The following is a 21,023-nucleotide window of genomic DNA, read 5'->3' on the forward strand; positions in this document are numbered from 1 at the left end:
TGGGAGGGTTGCTCGTGGAATTTCAAGGAGGTCGCATAAAGCCACGGGAGAGAAAGTCATACTTGCTTCTTCCCCAGGAGTGGATCCCTGTTCATCAGCAGGTAAAGCCTTTTCTCTGCCCTACACCTGAGAGATACAATACATGGCTCAGTGGCTCAAGTATCAGTGTGAGTGGTTTCATGTTATCAGTAAAGAGGGAAGATGTGGTTTCAAAAAGCTGTTCAGGCTATTCCAATGTTCACTTCCACAGTACATGAGGTGTAAGGCCTCACTGATTTACCTTATTTCCCTCATTCTGAAACACCATCCCTCGTAGGTTCCCTCATGTGCTTAATGGGATTTATACTGGTTACTCCCCATTTGCTGAGTGCCCCACGAGATTTGCTCTTTACCCTTCTTTGCCCTTCTCTGTGCCCTGGGAGGCCAACCTTAGTGGACTGCATGGATCAGCAGCTGCCGCCGTTTGGCCAGAGAAGGAGGCAGGAGGTGGGAGAGATGGTCTGGTATTTCTTGACCCCAACTTCTCCCTCCCTTTCAGCAGGCTATCTCTGGCAGTGGCTCCTTCCCTCTACCCGCTGGATGGTCCCTCCTTCATGGTCCCAAGCTCACTAGGCTCCAATAACATGATTGCCTCCTCTTTTCAACCCTAGGGACGGTCATCATTTCCTGCTGTTACTAGGCTCTAGGTGCCTCAATTCCCTCTTAACTTTGCCCATACCTCTATGGGAAACTCTATAAGGAGTTTCTCCATTAAAGCCTCATCCTTTGAACCATCTGGGTTAAAGACTGTTTCCTGATGGACCCATGAGTGATTCACAGGTCTTTGGACAAAAACGGGAACACTTCCATATTCAATAGTCATCGATTATAAGATACATCTGGCTTTCAGAAATATTACATCATCTAAAAAGTATGATTTACTATAAAGATATGATGGCAGGTTCATTCAGGCATGATGGATATAGAGGACAGTGTATCATTAAGAGATGTAAGCTGGGAACGGTGGCTCATGCCTGTAAACCCAGCACTTTGGGAGGCCAAGGCAGGCTGATCACTTGAGGCCAGGAGTTTGAGACCAGCCTGGCCAATATGGTCAAACCCCATCTCTACAAAAAACACAAAAATTAGCCAGGTGCGGTGGCGTGCTCCTGCAATCCCAGCTACTTGGGAGGCTAAGGCAGGAGAATCACTTGAACTCGGGAGGCAGAGGTTGCAGTGGGCTGAGATCACGACACTGCATTCCAGCCTGGGGGACAGAGGAAGACTCTGTCTCAAAAAAAAAAAAAAAAAAAAAAAAGAGAGAGATGGAGTTTGCTCCTAAACTTACAAGGCTGGAAGCATGGCAAACAGCAAAGTGCTGGGTTTAAAGTCAGGTGAGATGGCTTTGAACACAGAGTGACACCTACAGCTGGAAAATTTTGAGTAGGTTGCTGTGCCACTCTGCACCTAAGCCTCCTCTCTGGCAATCCAGAGTCACTCTGCTGTCTATATCCCTTTCAGAGAGGTCATGTGTAAGGACAAGTGAGGCGATGTGTGTGAAAGGGCTTCAACTATCCCATGTGAGATGTGTGGGCCAGCGCAGCTCAGAGGTGCCAGCTATTCTGGGATTCCTCATCTCTCAAGAGCCAAACACTGGCCAGGATGGACAAACAAGGAGACCGACAAAAGTGGGGCAGAGAGGTCTCAGAGACCCAGAGGCAATGAGAAGACAGCTCATCTACCCTTTTCTTCCCACCCCAGCTTCCCTCTTCCCCTTCCCTTCCCTTCCCTCACTTGACATGGCTTCTTCTCTAAGCTGAGGGATTGTACTGAGGCTGAACACCTCTAAGTGTAGGATAAAGTCATGCACCAGATAAAGACCATGCCTTCCAAGACCAGTAAGAGAGAGAAAAAGACATTCCAACAGGAGGCAGGTCATGCCATGTCCTGGGGAAGAAGAAGAGCCTGGGGTCGGAAAATCTCAGCTGCAGTCCTAACCGATCACCAACTCACTAACCAGTTGCCCTGGACAAGTTATTCAATCTCACTGTCTTCTGCAACCAGAGAATAATACCCACCTCCAGCGTTTGCTCTGAGAATTCCACGGAACAAGCCCTGTATTCAGCATGGTGCCTGGCTCTGATTTTAGCACTCGATAAAGGGTCACCTCTATTTTTAGCATTCCAGGGAGCCAGAGGACCCTTTCTAACTGGATGACTCTTTAATGGTTTCCCAAGGAGAGGACACTGAACTAGGCTTGGAGGCTGAATTCTCGGTTTGGCAGGCACAGTTCGCTGAGGCACTCGCTGAACCTGGGGAGGTCAGTCTCGCAGCAGCACCAGGGCACAGAGCTGTGTGTCCGGCGCTGGGAGTACTGAAAGGGGATGAGCCGGCGGCGGAACGCAGGCCTCCCGGCGGGCAGAGGGAGCCAGCACGAGTTCTGGAGTAGGAGAGGGCCGGGATCAAAGCGCTCTGAGGCAGGCCAGGGCGCACCAAAGGGAGGCTAGTGAATTGCATCAGCACAGATTCCGTGATGCTCTGCAGACGTCTCCAGGCTGCTGGGCTTTACGGGAACCCACAAGAAAGGAAAGGACCGGGGAGCTGGCAGGGCGGGGGCGGGCGAGGGCTCCAGGGTGCGCTCGCCCGCGCGCTCCCGGCGGCGCCGGGCCGGGGCTGGGCGCGCCCGGGACTGCGGAGGCCGCGGAGGAAGCTCCTGCTCCCCTTCCCCCGCCTCTTTTCCCCCCGCATTACTGGAAGGACTGTGTGGGAGAGACCCAGAAGCACCCGGATTTTCGAGCGCCAGGTGGGGGAGGGCGGGGCAGCCTCTACTGCTCAAAGGAAAACCAAAAGTGCGTCTGTTCGCACCGCTCCGACACGCGGTTGCTACTGGGAGGGCTCAGGGCGCTTTGGCCGCGTCTCCCTTTGCAGCCCCCAAGACTTGGCTAGGGCGGCCTGAGGCCCGCGTGGCGCGGGGAGGGGCTGAGAAGAGAGTGGGAAAGTGTCACGATTTCTTCTGTGCCCCTCCCGTCCCTACCCCCACCCCCAGTTTTCTGGGTTTTGCTCCTGCCGCTGGGGAAGGACTGATTCGTTTTACGTCAAAGGACTGCATTTACTCAGTCCTGCTGGGAGAGGCGCGTAAACACCCAGGCAGGCCAGGACGCAGGGATGGGGAGGAGGAGGAAAAAAGCAAAGCACCCACGGCTGGCGTGCGCGTCCGCCTGCCCCACACCCCTCTCCTGGGCCCGCGGAGTTGGGGACTCTGCCCAGCGGGCAGCAGCGGAGGTGCGAGGAGTCTGGCTGGCCTCGTCCCGTCGCGCACGCGCGCGCGTCCTTGGGGATAGCGTTCAGGACAGAATGTGTTTTATAGCTGTAAACAATGACCCCGAGTATTGTTTGGGATTACCGTATCTTGGGGCCCTTGGGGCGGCCAGATGCCGCCAGCCGTCCCGGAAATGCCAGCGCTTTATATAGAGCCCCAGGAAAGCTTCGCGTTCCCGGCTCTATTTTTCTTTCCTACCAACACCCCCAGTTTACAGATAAGGAAACTGAGGACAGAAATTGTGTGACGGTGCACAGCGAGTTGCCCGAAATGGACTCTCAACAACACCTCTTAACTTTGGGGCCTCATAAGGACCCTGTGGGGTACAGATGGCTGGTGCTACTTAAGAATTGGGTAAACTGAGGCTAACAGACCCTGGACCAGAACCTAAGTTCCCTGACTTCCGCTACAGTACTTCTCCATTCACACACCATCATCTCAGCAGAAGGATTGGAGCTCCAGAGCAGAGAAGGGCCTAAAGTCACGGCTCCAAACTCCTTCCCTTTATAGGAGGAAACTGAGGCCCAGAGAGGTTAAGGAATTGGTCCAAGATCGCACAGCTCGTAAATAGCGTAGCCGGGCGTTCCTGCTCCAAGGTCTGTGCTCTGTACCCTGCGCCGCGCCCCTCCCAGCCCCGCCCAGTGAGGGAGGAGGACCCAAGTGTCCAGCTACCCGCGCCCTGAACTTCGCTCCAAAACAGCTGAAGACGACAACGTTGGGGCACACCCTCTCGCTGGCTACCTTTTTTTTTTTTTTAAATTCGTAACAGTCGGGAGTTTGCTTATAAACGCCCGATTACTCTTAATAGATGCGTCCTAATTGCTTGGCGTACAGGGCAGCCGGAATGTCTTGCCCGGTTAATTTCATCTTCAAGGCTACTCCTAACGAATTAACTGTAGGACCGAAAACATGAAAAACAAAAATCAAAAAGGGAAGCGGTAGGCAGCCCGCCACGGAGGGAAAAATAGGCAGGCCAGCCCCGCCCGGCGCCGCGCCCCGCCAAGACCCGGCCGCAGGGCGGCGCGGGCATCCTGCGCGCCCGGGGCGCCCGCTGCACTCGGCGGCGCCGCGAAGGGCGCCTACGACCGCGCGCGGCCGCGCCCTCCCTGCGAGCGGCTCTGCGCGCCCGGCTCCCGGCCTCCCGGTGGCGCCGCACCGAACCGCCCGTCTCGCCGTCAGGGCTGTGATTATTTTCTAAAATCCGGAGTCGAGACCGCGCGGCCGCTCTCGGGGCCCCGCCCCGCGCCCCTTCCCGGGGCGGGGGAGAGGCCACAGCGCACTCGGGAGCGGGCGAGGGAATCCCTCTCCCTCCACGTCACCCGAAAGCGAGGAAACCCGCACTCACGTCCTCTAACGCAAATGACCATCTTTGGCAACGTGCGCCAATGGAACAGACCAAGGGCGCTGGGCCCGGGGGGTGAGCGGGGGGCGGGGGAGGGCCGGGGCTGCCTCGGCGCCCCCGAACCGTGCGGGCCGCCCGCTCCCGCCCGGGCTACCGCCTGGCTTCCTCGCGCGGGGTGCGCGGCTGGCGTCAGCGCGGCCGGGAGTCGGGGCTGGGAGGGAAGAGCTGCGCCCGCCTCCTCCCCTCCTGCGCCTCTTCCTCCTCCGCGGCCTCCTCCCCCCGCCTCCTCGTGCGCTCCTCCCTGCAAGGTGGAGTCTGGGGTTGACGTGAGTGAATCCACATGGTACAGGGCTGGAGAATAAAGAGTGTGAGTTGAACTCGTGCCATTGTAGTGACTCATCTCGGGCAGAGCGCTAGGGCTTCGAGCGAACCAGCGAGCGAGCGAACGAGCGGCGCTCGGCGGGGACAGAAAGAGGGAGAGGGAGAGGCGCGGTCGGGCGAGGCGGGCCCGTCCGGGAGCGGGCGCCGGGGAAGGGGTGCAGGTCCGGGCGCCGGAGCGGGGAGCAGGGCCGCGTTCCTCTCAGCGCCAGCTCAGCTTGAGCCCCACGAGCCGCTGTCCCCCTGGCGCGCTCGGGTCCGCGGGACGGGCGCACGCCGCCTTCTCTCAGTCAAGTATCCGAGCCGCCCCGAAACTCCGGCGGCGAGTCGGCCACGGGAAGTTTATTCTCCGGCTCCTTTTCTGAAAGGAAGAAACAGAAGTTTCTCCCAGCGGACAGCTTTTCTTTCCGCCTTTTTGGCCCTGTCTGAAATTGGAGGGTCCCCGGGGCTGGCAGGCCAGGCTCGCTGGGCTTCTAGTCTTTTTAATTTCCAATTTTTGATTGGGCCGTCGGTCCCGGCTGAGCTCCGGCTGCGCGCGGGGGCGGGAGGGCGCGCGCAGGGGAGGGACCGAGAGACGCGCCGACTTTTTAGAGGGAGGGACCGGGTGGACAACTGGTCCCGCGGCGTTCTCGGAGCCGGAAAGAAGTGCCGTAAGAGGCGCTCGGGGGACGCTGTTCCCGAGGTGTCGCCGCCTGTCTGTCCTCGCCCGCTGCGGTTGGGGAGAAACCCAGGAGCGAAGCCCAGAGCCCGCGGCGCGGCCGGCGGACGAACGAGCGCGCAGCAGCCGGTGCGCGGCCGCGGCGAGGGCGGGGGAAGAAAAACACCCTGTTTCCCCTCCGGCCCCTACCGCGGATCATGTACCAGGATTATCCCGGGAACTTTGACACCTCGTCCCGGGGCAGCAGTGGCTCTCCTGCGCACGCCGAGTCGTACTCCAGCGGCGGCGGCGGCCAGCAGGTAGGTGCGGGCCCGGGTGCACCTGGCAGCGCGGGCGGACCCCTGCCCTCCTCTCGCCGCCACTGCCTCTTTTGCTTTCTTTTCCTTTTCTTGGCGAGAAAATACCTACGGGCCACCGTTGTTAAGTTCTGGATTTTCGTCCTCTCCTCTCCCACCACCCTCTTTTAAATCAGGGGATTGGGGAGTGGGCTTGAAGAGACAACATGCCCTTTTCCTCCCACGTTATATTTTACCCAGATAAACTCCTGGAATTGTAGGCCCCCTACCAGGAAGAGCCTGTTACCTCCTCCCAAGAACTACTCCCCCTCCCCAGTGCCCTCCCCTCCTCGCCCCCCGCCCCGAGTCTTCTTTCTGGCTGGTGGACAGACAAGAAAATCTTTGCACCCACTGGCACCTTTCGACATCCTGGGACCCTATTCTTTCAGGAAAGCCCTCTCTCTCTCCTCCCCGTTCTCCATCAGTCTTAGCTCCATTCTGAAAGGGGTTGGGGATCCAGAAACATGGTTGAACTCCTTCAAGTAATCTGGAGCGAGGGCGAGGGCTGCCGCTCTGGGAATCAGGTGCGAAGGTCAGGAAGGAAGAAGCCAACCTTGATTGGCTCATGCCGCCTGTGTGCCCCGTGCCTGCCCGCCTGCCCGCCCGTCTTCTGTAAGGGTCGGGGACAGGAGGCTGCACTGCCCCCCAGGAACGAAGGAGCACCTTGAGGGTCTGGGGGTACCTGGAGCAAGGAGGCCGGCAGAGAGAAGAGGGGGTCGGGTGGGGGAAGAGACATCACACAGGCTCCTGGGTGGTTCTGGAAGCAGAAAACAACTTGTTTCTAAAGCAGCCGGACTGGTTTGCACTGGAGGGATTGTGTGTGTGATCTCTGTGTTTATAAATACCAGGAAGGTGCTGTTGGGGGTGGGGGGGGGGGTTGCTGATGGCGTGCCTGCCCTCTGCTGCGGCTCCCCACCCGCTCTGTCTCCAGAGAGAGCTGGGTTAACGCAGGCCCAATACAACATGAAGCCCACAGTGGTCAGCATCTGTGGAGTCTAGCACAGTTGGCTGCAGCAAGGGATGCTCCATAAGGCGGTGGCCTTGGCCTCTAGAAGGGGCTGGGGTGGGCTTCCAGGGAGGGGTGGATTCAGCTGGAAAGTCTTATGGAACATGGCTCTCTTTTGGATCTGATGAGGGATCCCTTGTTCCAAAGTGATTCCCTATACCTGATGAGTCCCCAAAATGGCTTTTCTGCCTTCCCTCTGCCTCCCATGGTGCTCCTATAAGCACCCGCAGTAGAAACAGCCTGGTCTGTTCATTGAGGGTGCAGTCAATGCACCGTTCGTATTGAGCACCAAGGTGATGAGTTGTAAATCCGAAAAGTTACTGGTTATGTTTGCTTCCCAGCCCCGTTGGTGGTTTGTATTGAATGTAAACATCACGAGGGAATAGGTTGAAGTCTGTACCCATTTCCTCCCTCTCCCGTTCAACAAACCCCAAACGCCTGTCCTCCTCCCTGAAATCAGGAAGGGATCTTTTGATTTCTTCTCTGTTCTTTTCCCTAATGTGTCTTTGGCAGTTATCGTTGGAGTATTACAATCTCACTGCCTGGCTTAGCATAGATCCTGGGGCCTGCAGGGATGTCAGACCGGACATCATTGCCCCAACTGAATAATCTGTGTCACTAGGGCTTTGAGCCCAGGATGTGAGCGGAGGCAATTCCCGGTTTTGGAAGAAAATCAGACAGGAAACCAGTGCTAGGAAGAAGGAAGAGAACTCAGTCCAGCAGAGTGTAATAGGGCCTCATTACCGAAGCAAAAAGCAGCTGTTGGCTAATTCCTAGCATGCTGTAACACATGAGGATTTTGCAATTAGTAATAACCAGTGCACGGGGTTCTCACATAGACGCCTGCCCATTTGACCTGGCAGTGTGTGAGACGCCTTTCAAACCAGAGGGACTGGCAAGGTAATGCCACTTGAGACGAGGTTCTTGGCCTGTCCGCTCCTTGGTGTGGTCGTGGTTGGGTGGGGGACGAGGAGGAACGGGGTGGATTTTTCCGTCGTTGCTCCAGCTGTGAACAAAATCATTCTGTGGTCCTGAGGACTGACCTCAGAGGCTTTTGTTCCTTCACAAGTCTGTGCTATGACCTTGCCCGATCTTGGGCTCGAGGTAACTACTACATACTAGATAAAACCTGTAATCACTTTATTTCTCTCAGCTTCCTTTACTGGGAGACTTTCCTGGCAGTTAGTAGATGGGCCTTTCTCTTTTATGGCATATCTCAGTGGACCGATCCATATGAGACCGTTCTCTGGTTTTTCTTTGGGGAAGTGAATTTTATTTTTTTCAGGTCTCTCTTTTGGGAGTCCAATATTTCTGATCAGTTTGTTGCCAGTTCTTCAACCCAGAGCTTTCCCGTCCCCTCTAGCTTCATGAAGCTGGATCTTAACACATGGCCATGAGCTCCAGTGACTTTGGGGGTGGGGGGAGCAGACTAGTCTTTGTTCCAGCCTCTGTTCTTATATATGGCAGGAACTTAAGGCATGAAAAATATTTCCTGTTCCAGTTATAGTTTTAATCTCAAAAGTTGGTCATTGGTGATTTTGTTTTGTCAGTAATTGTTGCACACACCTCCCCTTCTTGGATTTTTCTTTTTGCTGTTGTTTTTTCTCTCCTAACTTTCCTAGGAAAACATCTCCCAGATATATGCCCTGCCTGGCTGCTTGACTATTACGGTTTCAGGGCCTGAGCATTACGCAATCCAGCCAGTTACACAAACATAGGTCATTTCATAACTTGTTTTCATCAGCTGGCCCCCTTTTAATGAAAAAAACAAAACAAAAACAAGACCTAGAACTTTTCCAAGGCTGCTATTTCTCAGATAACTTGTGAAAATAAATCAAGGGCAGTATTTCCTTTTTGGAGTTAAGGAATACCAGACTGGCACTCTTCTTCCTCAACCACTCCTTCCCAAGACACACACACACACACACACACACACACACACACACACACACACACACACACACAATTCCCCAGAGTGAACTTTTGCCAACTGTACCAGACTGGGACATTCCTCACATCAAAGAACTTTTACCAGAAATGACTGTGATTCCCAACCCAGCCTCAATCATACCTCTCTAGTGCCCTCTACGGGAAATTTTTAGGACAACTATCTTGGGAATGTATTTTTCCAGTCCCAGAGTGTTAAATTGGTGAGTTTGGAATTCTTAGGATGCTTTTTCTTTTTAATGAGGGACAAATAAATGCCACATATTTAACCTTGGTTAACTAGGAACTGCTTGACTTTGAGTTTCTTTTTTGTTCTGTTCTAAATAAAACCTGGTTAAAAAAGGAGTGCTTTTTTCTTCTATTTTGATGTCTGTCTGTTCATTAGGGTGCCTTCACAATTTGTTCAAATTCCCAAGGCATGTTTTCTTATGTGCTTATATTAGGAGGGGGCTTGTTCAGTTGGTGGGAATGTGGGAGGCATAGATTAAGGGTCTGCTGCTTTTTTTTCCCCCCTTGATCTTACAGATGTTGTAGATTAGGATCAAACAAAATGTTATCCTAAGAATTTGTCTGTTCCGCTGATTCTTGATGGTGGAAGTCAGCTTCACTTTTTCATCAAAGGGACTGGGGTGAAATAGCAGTCATGTATTGTCTGACTGGCAGTTGAATTTTCCTATCCAAAACCCTGAGTGCATTTCCACTACCTATTTCTGTTTCTGCCTGTCTTATTCAAGGTGAGGGTTAAATTGGGAGACTTGTTTTTTTCTTTTCTATCTTAATACAAATACAGCAGAACTTATTCATCCGAATCACTGTTGTCCCCTTCCTTGTTTTTTCCTTGAGGAGACTAAATGCTTATCCGAATGCTGCGGCTCGTCTCAGATTGAGAAAGGTTTTGCAGTACCCCCTCTTTTGCAATTGCTTTCAGCGTATTCTTTTGAAAATCCTCCCTGCTAACAAATCTTTGTCCTCTGAAGGGTGAATTTGGTATTTGGAAATTACCAAAAGCCTCTTTGGAGCCAAGTCTGACATACAAGTCTGGATGATCCCGCCGAGTCCAAAGTAGGGTGGGACCCCCGTGTCCTTCAGGCCTCTGGAGTCTACCTGGGAGAGCACGCCCACGACAAAGGACACCAAAGCAGGCACCTTTGCCATCAGTAACTTGGATTTTTTTTTTTCTCATTTGTTAGATAGGAATAAAGATACTGGTTGTGATAAGTAAGGAGATGAACATTCTGGTCTATTCGTTGAAACAAAGAAAAAAATAGCATCATTACTTTGTGGGTATGTCTCATCTATGTTGTATGTGTTGTCTTTTGGTGGCCACAGTATTTCAAAATGACAGCAACTGCCCTGATGGAGACAAATATATCTGTTCCAAACCCCATCTGGTAATTCTATCCCTTCTCAGCTCCCTGGGCCAGAGAGGGAAGGTGTAAGATTTCTCCTGACCCACCTGGTCTCTCAGCCCTGTGCCATGGCAGTGAGACTTTCCTAGGCTCACCTTCCTGTGGCTCTAAGGGAGGATGAGAGGACATGTCATTCCCATGGAGTGTAGAGCCTCCGGGGAGCTGTGGGGGCTCCAAAGGGGCCCACAGAATAGTGGGGTGAATTCCCCAGTGCTTTGGCGCTTCTGGCCAAAAGGTCCCTGGCGGGGAAGCAGCTGGGGAACCTGGGCAAGGGCTGCCTTCTCTTTCTGTTTCTTTCCTTCCCTAGTTATCTTTCTCCTGGCAGGAAGCCAGGTGGAGGAGGATAGAGTAACTCCTTCAAGGGAACCCAGGAAAGCATGGAGGCTGAAGGGAGGCGGGTCACCTAAGAGAGCGTTTATAAACTGTAAAGCTTTGGGAAATCACAACTTATTAGCAACAGTTTCCATTGTGACATAGTGGTATTTCTTCAGAGAGGAATGAAAGGTCAGAGGTCAAAGTGATGTTCAACGCAGAACCTGTGAAGACTGGTTAAATTCCTTCTGGAAGGCTTCGGGGAACATCCCAGCTTCAGTAAAAATACAAAGCATTTGCATTAAACTGGACCTCAGAGGGGATGTGATGGGAAGTATGAGACAACGTGTGCCCTTATCCTTTTCTCTTTTCTGGAGCCAATCTCTAGGCTGTTGGAGTTGTCCCTTTTCCATCCTGGGAATCTAAAGAAAGGGTTTTTAAAGGGAAAGAACCCAGTCCTTTCCTAGATACACTCAATCATAGCTGCTTCCCTGGCAAGGCAGGTTACAGAGTCCACAGGGCTTCATGGCTTGAATGCTTGACAACCCAGACAAAAATCCATCTGATGGAGAATTGCCTGGCCAAGGGACTGGGCCAAGAACCCCAACCCTGACTTCCATCTCACATACCAGTTCTGCCCACTCACAAGTCTCTGGGATAAGCCCTCGGCCCCATCCAGGCCTGTAGGGGCCCAAACCCTAGTTCCAATACCTGTCAGCAAAAAGCCACGGGTTCATGCCTGAAGCCAAGGCTCCAGTATAGAGTCTCAGGAGGCAGTTTTCCCAAATCAGCAACTGTTGGGCTGGGGAACGTCTCTGACCTGCTGAGGTTTGGTGGCCCTCGAGGGTCCATGTCCTCAGCTGTCTTGCTTATTGGCAGTGGAAGGAGCACACGCATCCTTCCTAAGCAGCCCCGTGGCACCCTAGCAACAGGGTACAGCAGGGTGATGGGAGTTTCCATGCCCAAAGACCACAAGGCTTGTACGGGTTTGAACGTCAACTCAGGGTCTGGAGGTTCAAGCTGATGAATGAGAGCCCATCTCCTCGGCTACCTGGGTTGAAGGAACATCTCAGTTCTGACTGTTTGCTTTCTTATTTCCTGTGTATTCTTTTCCCTGCAACCTGAGCATGGGAGATGAGAATGAACCTCTGGGACAGGGGTTGGCAAACTATGGTCTGAGTATTTTTCTAAATAAAATTCAGTGGCACAGTCATGCCTATTTGTTTACATGTTATCTAGGGCTGCTTTCTCACTGTGGTGGCAGAATTGAGTTGCAGCCAAGACCATATAGCCCACCAAGCCTAAAATATTTGCTGTCTGACCCTTCACAGCAAAAGTTTGCTAAACTCTGCTCTAGGAGGTGGATGGGGGACCACTATATCCTTTTATAGGCATTCTTGCCCACCCAGCAGTTGACAGGGTGACATGGTAAAGTATTTCGAGGCTTTGCCAGGCTGGAATGCTACACAGGCATCCAGCATCTTCGAAGTGTCCTCGAGGAGAACATGTTGGCTACAGAGTCCCAGGGAGCCAAGTGAGGTTTTTGGGTTATCTCTCCTGATCCCGTCACTCCCAGCACACTCCTGGCACTGCAGCAGGTCTGAAACAGCCCTGTAGCCCCCAGCTGAGCAGCTCTATCTTGGTTTGTGTTTAATGTTAACTCGTCCATAGAGAACCATGATTTATCTCCAGTGTGACATTTGGCTGATTCTCGGGTCTATTGGCATAGAAGAGTGCTAGGCTAACTGCTGGGACCACAAACTCCTAACTTCACCTCTTCTCTCCTGCCCCAGTGTCTGAATAACACGTTTCTGAATAACACGTTTCTGAATAACATGTTGGGAGTTGAGACAAGGCCCATCTGCCAGATCTAATTGAAACTTTTGTGTGTCTCCCAGAGAGGCTCCTCTTGGAGACAAAAGCCTTCTTTATCAGAGCCCTGGGCCCCTCTGGGGATGGGACATTGTTTTCCTTGCAGTTTAGAGCCAGTGCATTATCCAGATGGCTTTACCTCCTGTCTGAAACAAGGTGTACATGCGTTTTCAGAGGCAGTCATTACCTCCTGGCTGGTTTTTATTGCTGTCTTGTTTTGTCTAGACCAAGCCATTGCTGCAAGGAATCTGGCTGATGTATACCGGGAAGCATACGCCGCGGACCTGCCCTCCACAGCGGGTGGACTGGAGGGCCTCAGAGGGGCTAATAGGCATCCACTTATTCCGAAGGGGTCTTTGTCCCTCAGCTTTGCTTCAGATTTTCTGCTGGGTTCCCCAAGCCTAAAACGGGAGCACTTTTATTTGTTGGAATGAGGAGTGACTTTCTTAGGTGCTTTCCTAGAAGGAAAGCTGACAGCTTCCCCATGGAGGAGGGGGATCATATCAAACCATTGTGCTGGATGCCTCAGGTGCATTTCAAACCCAGAATCTGGCTTGGGGAGAGAAATGGAATTTAAAAGTTGGGTGCTTCCCAGGAGTGGGAAGCTGGCACTTCTCCCTGTGCCTCCTGTGCAGAGTCCACAGGCACATCTAATGCTGATGGTGATGGTGGTGATGACCTTCCATTTGTTTGGAGCAATGTTTCTCAACCCTGGCTGCACAACAGAATCGCCTTGGGAGGTTTTTTGTTTGTTTTTGTTTTTTTAAAAAAAACTTATCAGAGCCTGGCCCCAAACCATTTATTTTAGAGGTCTAATGGCGAGGCTCTGACATTGGTGTATTTTTTACAAGCTCCTTGGAATATTCTCATGTGTAGCCAGGGTTGAGAACCACTGGTGTGCTTTTATAGCCTGAAGTAGCTACTCATTTAATCCTCATGACAGTGCAGTGAGTTTGATGAGTATTCCCCTTTACATCCATGGAATTGAGTCCTTGAGCCCAGGGCAAGGCACTCAGTGGCTAAGACAGGCCTCAACCCCATGCCTCCTGACCCCGAGTGCAGTGCTGACTCCCCACCCCTCCCATCCAGCAGCTCAGGAAAAAAATAGCTGTCTGGGACTTGGTGCTTCTAAGACACTCAGCCATGCCTGCTGCTCTCACGACTCTGCCTACTCACAGCCCAGCCCCAATTGGCCATTTTTCCTCTTTGAAGATCATTTCCCACTTGGATGCTTTCCTGTTCACTGCACTCTTCCCTCCTTCACGTGCACACACCTGCTGTTTTTCAGTCAGCGCCTGATAAAAAGCCCACTTTTGTTTGCCTTCAGAAATGCAACTCAGAATCTGTCACCCTGGGCACCTCTCTTCCTGGATCCCAGAATCCATTGTACTGGGTAACTTTTCTCCAGAATCCTGGAACCCATTGATCTAGGCAGCTGTCCTCTTGAATCCCAGAATGCACTGGGCTAGGTAACTTTCCTCCAGAATCCCAGAGCCCATTGCTTTAGGCAACTCTCCTCCTGAATCCCAGAATGCATTGCACCGGGTAACTTTCCTCCAGAATCCCAGAACCCGCTGTTGTGTGTAGCTCTCCTCTTCAATCTCAGAATGCATTGTACTGGGTAACTTTCCTCCAGAATCCCAGAACCAATTGCTCTAGACAGCTCTCCTCCCGAATCCCAGAATGCATTGCACTGGCTAACTTTCCTCCAGAATCCTAAAACCCATTGCTTTAGGGAGCTCTCCTCCCGAACCCCAGAATCCATTGCACTGGGTAACTTTCCTCTAGAATCCTAGAATCCATTGTGCTGGGCAGCTCTCTTCACTGAATGCCCTTGGCCTGGGCCCCTGGGGTGGTCTGGGAGGTGAGGCAGCTATTCCACCATACAGACTGGGGTCAGGCAGATAGGAGGGAATTGAGCAAGAAGGGGTCCCCAGCTCCGTCAGCTGTAGTGAGGTACTCTATGCATTATTTACACGGCAGGAACCCTGATGTGACGAGGCAAAGACAGTGGTGGTTCCAGCTTCCATTGCTGCAAATGCTTCTATTATAGTTGGTCTGATTGGACCAGCATAGGGAGGGTACTACAGCATCCATGCTAATGATAGTGGGGTTCCATTCAGGGCCAGACAGACCTGTGGGACCTTCTTGGTGAGAGGGAAGGTCTATAGGGGATGACTGACACTGAGGGCAGTGGGGGTAGATAACCAGCACTTAGGGCTGGATTTTGAGAAGGAAAGAAGTAGTGGCAAAGGAGCTTCTATACACTGTGTCCAGGGGCTCTGGCCTCTTTGTTGGGCTGGACTGGGTTTGAATCCTGACCCCGCTGCTTATTAGCAATGTGGCCTTGGATAAAGAACTTAATCTCACTAAGCCTAGATTTCTGTCCCTAAAATGCAGCTAATGGTTGTTCTTCCCTCAGAGGGAGATTTAGTGAGATAATCTAGGTAAGACTTGGTGGCTGACATTTAGTAAGTGCCCAGGAAACGTTAGCTATTGTCATCATTTCACCCACTTTTTTAAGTGGGAAAGAAACTACTTGGAGAAGCTTTATGTGGACACAGGCGTCATCTGAAGATGAAGGTTCACCTGGGTTCCATTAGGGGGACTTTCCCCTGAAAAGCTAGAAGTGGGGGGCCCTCCTCTCCTCCCCACTTCTTCCATTTTCCAGTAGCTGCCTTGGAGAAAGGTCAAGACCAACTGCTAAGGAGCACAGCCCATTTTAGTTTCTATACTCTGTCATCATCTTATATTTTAAATAGAATGCTTCCTGCAGCATGTTCCAAAGAGTTCTGCAACGTGGTCTGGGCATAAATTAAGAAGCGGGGAGAAAACTGCACTAGCAGCACCAGAGTTTCCCACAGAAACATCTGTGAACATAGATCGATGCCTATGTAGCTGAGTAGAGAGACACACTCAGCCGGTCTGCCCCAAGCAAGATGCTAATGATGGGAGAGGAGGAGGGACAAGGAGAGCAAGGGATGTCTGGCTGCAAATGCCGCTCGCTATTTGTTAGTCTCGTGGGTTAGAGGACAACTTTTCCTGGACCTGGCTGTGCCCTGATGGAGTCATAGCTCTGTCCTGAACCTCTTTGGAAAGTGACAAAGGCAGACACAGTATGCTCCCTTGGTGATCTTTGTTGGTCCAAAGCTACTGGTGTGCAAATCCCTTCAAGGTGTCCTAAGCCGGTACCCTGAGAAACAGTTGGCAGGTGACTCAGAGGCTTAAGAGACCCAGGTGCCACATCCTGCAGATGTGTATCCTGGAGAGCTGCCAAGAAGGCCTGCCGAATGTGAGTGCTGGGGACCACGTTTATCTTGGAAGTCATTTGGGATATGACAGTTTCCTCACTGAGCCACCTGGGGATGGAGTTCTCAGGACCCCAGTCAGGGAGCAGGTCCAACGTGAAGCCCCAGGAATAGTTAAGATTTCCCTCTTGATTCTTGGATGCTCAGGACTTGTCCAGGCCCACCTGGGGGCCGGATCTTGCCCTCCAAACACTGAACTTGTTCTGTGCCGGTTTTTGCCTCGGCTCTGTTCAGTTATTATTAAGTATCCTGTTCAGCTTAGTATTTATTGGCTCAATTGTATTTTTTTCCTCATTTCAGAAATTCCGGGTAGATATGCCTGGCTCAGGCAGTGCCTTCATCCCCACCATCAACGCCATCACGACCAGCCAGGACCTGCAGTGGATGGTGCAGCCTACAGTGATCACCTCCATGTCCAACCCGTACCCTCGCTCGCACCCCTACAGCCCCCTGCCGGGCCTGGCCTCTGTCCCTGGACACATGGCCCTCCCAAGACCCGGCGTGATCAAGACCATTGGCACCACCGTGGGCCGCAGAAGGAGAGATGAGCAGGTACAGCTCAGACCAGTGGGAAGGAGCCACGTCAGTGGCTTTCAGAGCCCCAGAAACACACAACGTTTTCCTGCAGTCTGGTAGGGTTAATGTTCTGAGAGCAGGAGAGAAAAGGGAGCTAGGGGTTGAAGAGCACGTCATCCCCCCTCACTGGAGGCGGAACTGGAGACCCAAGACTCAGGCTGACTCTGTCATCTCGCTTGTGTCCCTTAGAATCTCTGAGTCTCAGTTTCCTCAGCCACAAAATGGGGATCATGGTCCCTGCCAGCCAGGACTTGGCTACAGATGGGAAGGACCGCTACGACCTGCCACAGCAGGATCCTTCTCTGATCCTTGGCAAAAGGGCCATGGGACAAGCAGCCAATGAACCCTGGCTGTGAGCTTTTTAGGATTAGCCCTTAGCTGTTTCCCAGGGTCTAGTGCAGGCCAGGCACCCAGCAGACCTACAGGGTCAAGCTCTGGGCCGGCACTGCCCTCAACTTCCCATTCCTGCTCAGTGTTCCAGGCCTCCAACTCAGGGCAGGAGCCCATTTCAAGGGCCTAGAATGCATATTCCAGCAGTGCAGTAACTCTGGGTCTTTAGAGTCTGTTCAGCGGCATGAACAGATGGAAGGATGAGGCGGGGGAGGCCAGACATCAGCCCTTTTCTCTTCAAGGGACTCAGCTTTGAGAAAGAATTAACCTGGCTGGAGAGGGAAGCCAGAAAATGGGGAAGAGGCGGGGGCGCTGCTATTTAGGCAGCACATACCCAGTACTCAAGAGCCTCATTGCTCGGGTCAGCAGTGAGCCAGGGCAGTGCCAAGTCCCCTGGTTCTGGAAAGGGAAATCAGAATCATGCATAATTCCAGAAAGAATGGAATACAGCCTCAGAGAACCCCATCTCACCCCCATGTGAGATGATACAAGCAAGGGCCAGACATACCTGCATGTGGCCACTCGACCGGTGAGTGGGGAAGTCTGGGCTAGATCCCAGTTCCCTGGACCCCTTATGCAGTGTTCTTTCTCCAAGGCTGTGCCACCCTGAGCCCAGGGAAGGGAAAATACTTTAGCAGTGGAATCCCTTTTCCAAATGAATTGTTATCCTGGAAAACTATTCCAGTGACAGCTTTGGAACCCTTCCCCATTTCAACCACTGTCCATCTTCACTCTGTGATCCCCAGGGCCACAATGTTCCAATATACGGACCTTTCAAACATGGTTCCCAGTGGATCAGGGTAGATCCAGACCCCAGGATACTTGGAATTACAGGGATCACCACACCAAGGAACTGGAAGCTTTCTCAGGAGCTCAGCTCCTCCAAGGACAAAGCTGGGTGTTGTATCTACTACTTGTTGGTTTGTTCTGTTAATGGCGGAACCACAGTGCAGAGCCACTTGCGGGGGGTGTGTCTGCTAGACTCTGTAATAGATTCATGGCTGCATGTGGGGCCTCTGCTGCTGGAGCAAGTGGCCAGTATCCTCCTCACAGTTGCTTTCTATAATTGCAGTTGTAAATATTGCAGTAGCCATGCTTATAATGACCTTTATAAATATGCTTCCTTCACGGAGTCCAAGGTGCAAAGCCTTATACTCACCGATGAGCTGGACTCTTCTGGGATATAAGTGATCCTGAGTGAGAGCCAGGCTTGCCAGGGACTCTTTGGCGCTAGCAGGACCACAAAGCCGGAGGATGTGCTGAATGCTCTCTATTCTGTTTTTTTTTTTTTCCCTCTCTCTTTTTTTTTTTTTTGAGATGGAGTCCTGCTCGTGTTGCCCAGGCTGGAGTGCAGTGGCACGATCTCAGCTCACTACAACCTCCACTTCACCAGTTCAAGCAATTCTCCTGCCTCAGCCTCCTGAGTAGCTGGGATTACAGGCACACACCACCATGCCTGGCTAATTTTTTTTTGTACTTTTAGTAGAGATGGGATTTTGCCACATTGGCCAGGCTGGTCTCGAACTCCTGACCTCAGGTGATCCGCCCATCTCAGCTTCCCAAAGTGTTGGGATTACAGGCGTGAGCTACTGCGCCCGGCCACGCTCTCCATTCTCTTCTGGGCCTACCTCATACCAAATTTAGAAGTTTATATCCAAAAGGGACTTTGGAGACCATCTTTTCTCATTTTCCCTTTATACCCATTTTATAGACAAGGAAATGGAGACCCAGAAAGGTGAAGGTCCCTGTTAGAGTCGCACAGTGAGTTAGCAGCAGAGCCAGCACTGGAACTCACTTCTCCTGACCTTTAGTCCTGCGGTTTTCCCAGCACACCACCTAGGCGTGCCTCATACAATCTGTCTGGAGAATTTCCTTCCTTTTTTGAGAGGGAGGGAGAGAACAAGGAGCATTTTATTCCACATCAGTTGGGAATTCACACATCTCCCAGCAGCTCTGAGGAAGCCCGGGCAGTGGCAGTCTAGAACCTTGGCTGTTCAGGTTCCCAGCCCTCAGGGCTTTGCTCTGAAGCTTACTCTGGCCGTCACTAGCCTCCCCGAGCCACCCTGCTAGGGAGGAGCCTGCCCCCAGAGCCAGTCTGGTGCCTCATAGGCCTCCTTTGGAGCCCGCCTGGGAGGTTCCCTCTGTGCCCCGTGGCGGCGACTCTGAGGAGGTGGGGAGGGGTGTGTGTGGCTTGTGGGTGGGTACGTGGTGCTGCTGACACACTGAAGCTGGAACCATGTTGATTTCACTGCCCCTGAAAACTTCCTATGTCAACAGCTCCCACAAGTTGCCCCACACCTCACCAGTCAGGGGAGAGACTTCTAGGTCAGTCAGGAGGCCAAAAGTTGTCCAGAAGCAGCCAAGGGGGAAGGAGAGCTTGAAGTGGGTCAAGGCAAGCCTCCTTCTTTTCTGTGCCTCATTAGCGAGGGATCTAGGGGACTTCCTGGGCCTTAAGGGGAGCCCTTGTGGCCCTTTCTGTGGTGAGCCCTAAACCCAGGCCTGCAGCAGGGCCATAAGGCTTTCTTGGCAATTCTGCCGGGCTCAAGACAAGACAGGTTTAGGAGCAGCAAGTATTCAGGGCCTTGGCCAAGTGGCCTCATGACCTCAGCCGGGCCGTGGCCTCCTCTCTGTGTGACAGGCATGGGGTTGTCCTCTCTGGTGCTGTGATGATTGTCCTCTCTCTGCTGTTCAGAATACCACAGCAACAGACCTCCAGGGCTGGAGGGAGCCTTGTGGGACTCTGACTTGGACCCAACCAGGACAGTGGCTCTTTCCTTCATGGGGAAAGGGATACTGAAGTCAAGGCAGTATCCCTCCTTGGGGCAGCTTCTCCCTGTTCCTCTAAAAGTAGCTTTGATTTTGCCCCCAGGGTCCTGTGAGAGCTGACCCAGGTCTTCTTCCCCTTGAGGTCTTCTAGGCTCCCAGTATAGCACCGGGCACTTAGTAGGTGTGCAGTCAGTGTTTGATAACTGAATGAGTGGTCTTTCCCTTTGCATTGCTTTCTGCTTTGGCCCACAGCCATCTCCTTGTGTTACCTCTCCCTGAGAGAGGCACTGGGGTCACAGCTCTGCAGGGCTGTGTGGAACCAGAGTATTAGCCCTGCTCAGGAGAGCAGAGTTCATGCTCTCTGGTGTGAGTGACAAGTTCCTAACCATCTCATTGGAAGAAGCTAGATCCTAAGCTCTTTGCAGGGGAATCTTCCTTTGTTTGGTTCGCAGATAACTCCTAAGCCCCTAGAACTGCATCTTGCACATGGAACCAGGTGCTCACTTGTTGAGTGGATGGATATGGTGGGCAGCAGGATTTTACCTGCCGGGGGCTCCTCTTCATTTTGCATGTCCTGTCCAACTTAGCACTGCACCAGGCATGTGGGGGAGTACTTGGGGTTGAACCGTGAGCAGCTGGCATTCTCGGATTGGCAGAGGAAATCGGGAGTGGAGTGGCACTCTTGACCCTCCCATCAGCAACATAACATTCCCCCCTGCGTGGTTCTTACCTGTGTGGGGACTCCAGGCCCAGCTACTTAACCAAATGGGGATAATGAGGCTTGCAGAGCAGGCAGAGTGATAGGAGGAGTAATTAGCCAGGATTTGGAAGAAGCTGCTTAATTGGGTGGGACCACACCTGGCTGGCAGGAGGGGACTCTTGGAGAAGCATCCCCAGCTTCTTCTCTCTGGCCTGGGCACTGAGTCAGGGCTGATGTGACAGGTGCTGCCATCATGCCTGGTCCGGTGAATCCCTGACCCATTGCTGTCCTGTTTAAACATGGACTTTAAACTTGGACATCACCTTCGGGGGCAGATTCAGCTCAAAGAGCCCTCCCAGGCAGCCAGACATCAGGGAGCCACATGTTCTGGGGCCTCTGAGTCCAGTCATGCTCCTCTTGCCCTTCCTCCTCCTCTCCCCATTTCCAGAAGGGCTTCTTGCCTTACTTAAAATACAGTTTTTTTAAAATGCTGTGAACCATTGTCCCTGTTCTAATCGTGATCCTTGGCTTTGGCCTGTAGCTGTCTCCTGAAGAGGAGGAGAAGCGTCGCATCCGGAGGGAGAGGAACAAGCTGGCTGCAGCCAAGTGCCGGAACCGACGCCGGGAGCTGACAGAGAAGCTGCAGGCGGTGAGGAACTCTGCTTAGGGTGGGAGCACCTCTGAGTAGGCTGGAGTGAGAGCCCTGAGGGTCCTGATCCTGTCTCC

At 52.6% G+C, this 21,023-nt stretch overlaps 2 protein-coding genes across 3 annotated transcripts in view; one reads left to right on the plus strand and one right to left on the minus strand.

Annotated features, from left to right (window-relative positions):
- Positions 1-5,040, minus strand: LOC115894188 (circumsporozoite protein-like). The gene is made up of 2 exons (XM_030920538.1): positions 4,644-5,040; positions 1-126 (listed from the first exon to the last, which is right to left on the minus strand). The coding sequence occupies exons 1-2, from the start codon at positions 5,038-5,040 to the stop codon at positions 95-97; spliced, it is 429 nt and encodes a 142-aa protein (XP_030776398.1). The 3' UTR covers positions 1-94.
- Positions 5,029-21,023, plus strand: part of FOSL2 (FOS like 2, AP-1 transcription factor subunit) — a 23,983-nt gene continuing 7,988 nt past the window's right edge. The window contains exons 1-3 of one of the 2 annotated variants that reach the window (XM_030920536.1): positions 5,029-5,975; positions 16,166-16,417; positions 20,839-20,946. In XM_030920536.1, the coding sequence (XP_030776396.1) occupies positions 5,874-5,975; positions 16,166-16,417; positions 20,839-20,946 (462 nt within the window). In that variant the 5' untranslated portion in view covers positions 5,029-5,873. Of the gene's footprint in view, positions 5,976-7,381; positions 7,918-16,165; positions 16,418-20,838; positions 20,947-21,023 lie in introns of those variants that run through there. The other variant, XM_030920537.1, reaches the window with a different exon arrangement.

Source organism: Rhinopithecus roxellana, chromosome 17, assembly GCF_007565055.1.
Source record: "Rhinopithecus roxellana isolate Shanxi Qingling chromosome 17, ASM756505v1, whole genome shotgun sequence".
NCBI classification, from domain to species: Eukaryota; Metazoa; Chordata; class Mammalia; order Primates; family Cercopithecidae; genus Rhinopithecus; species Rhinopithecus roxellana.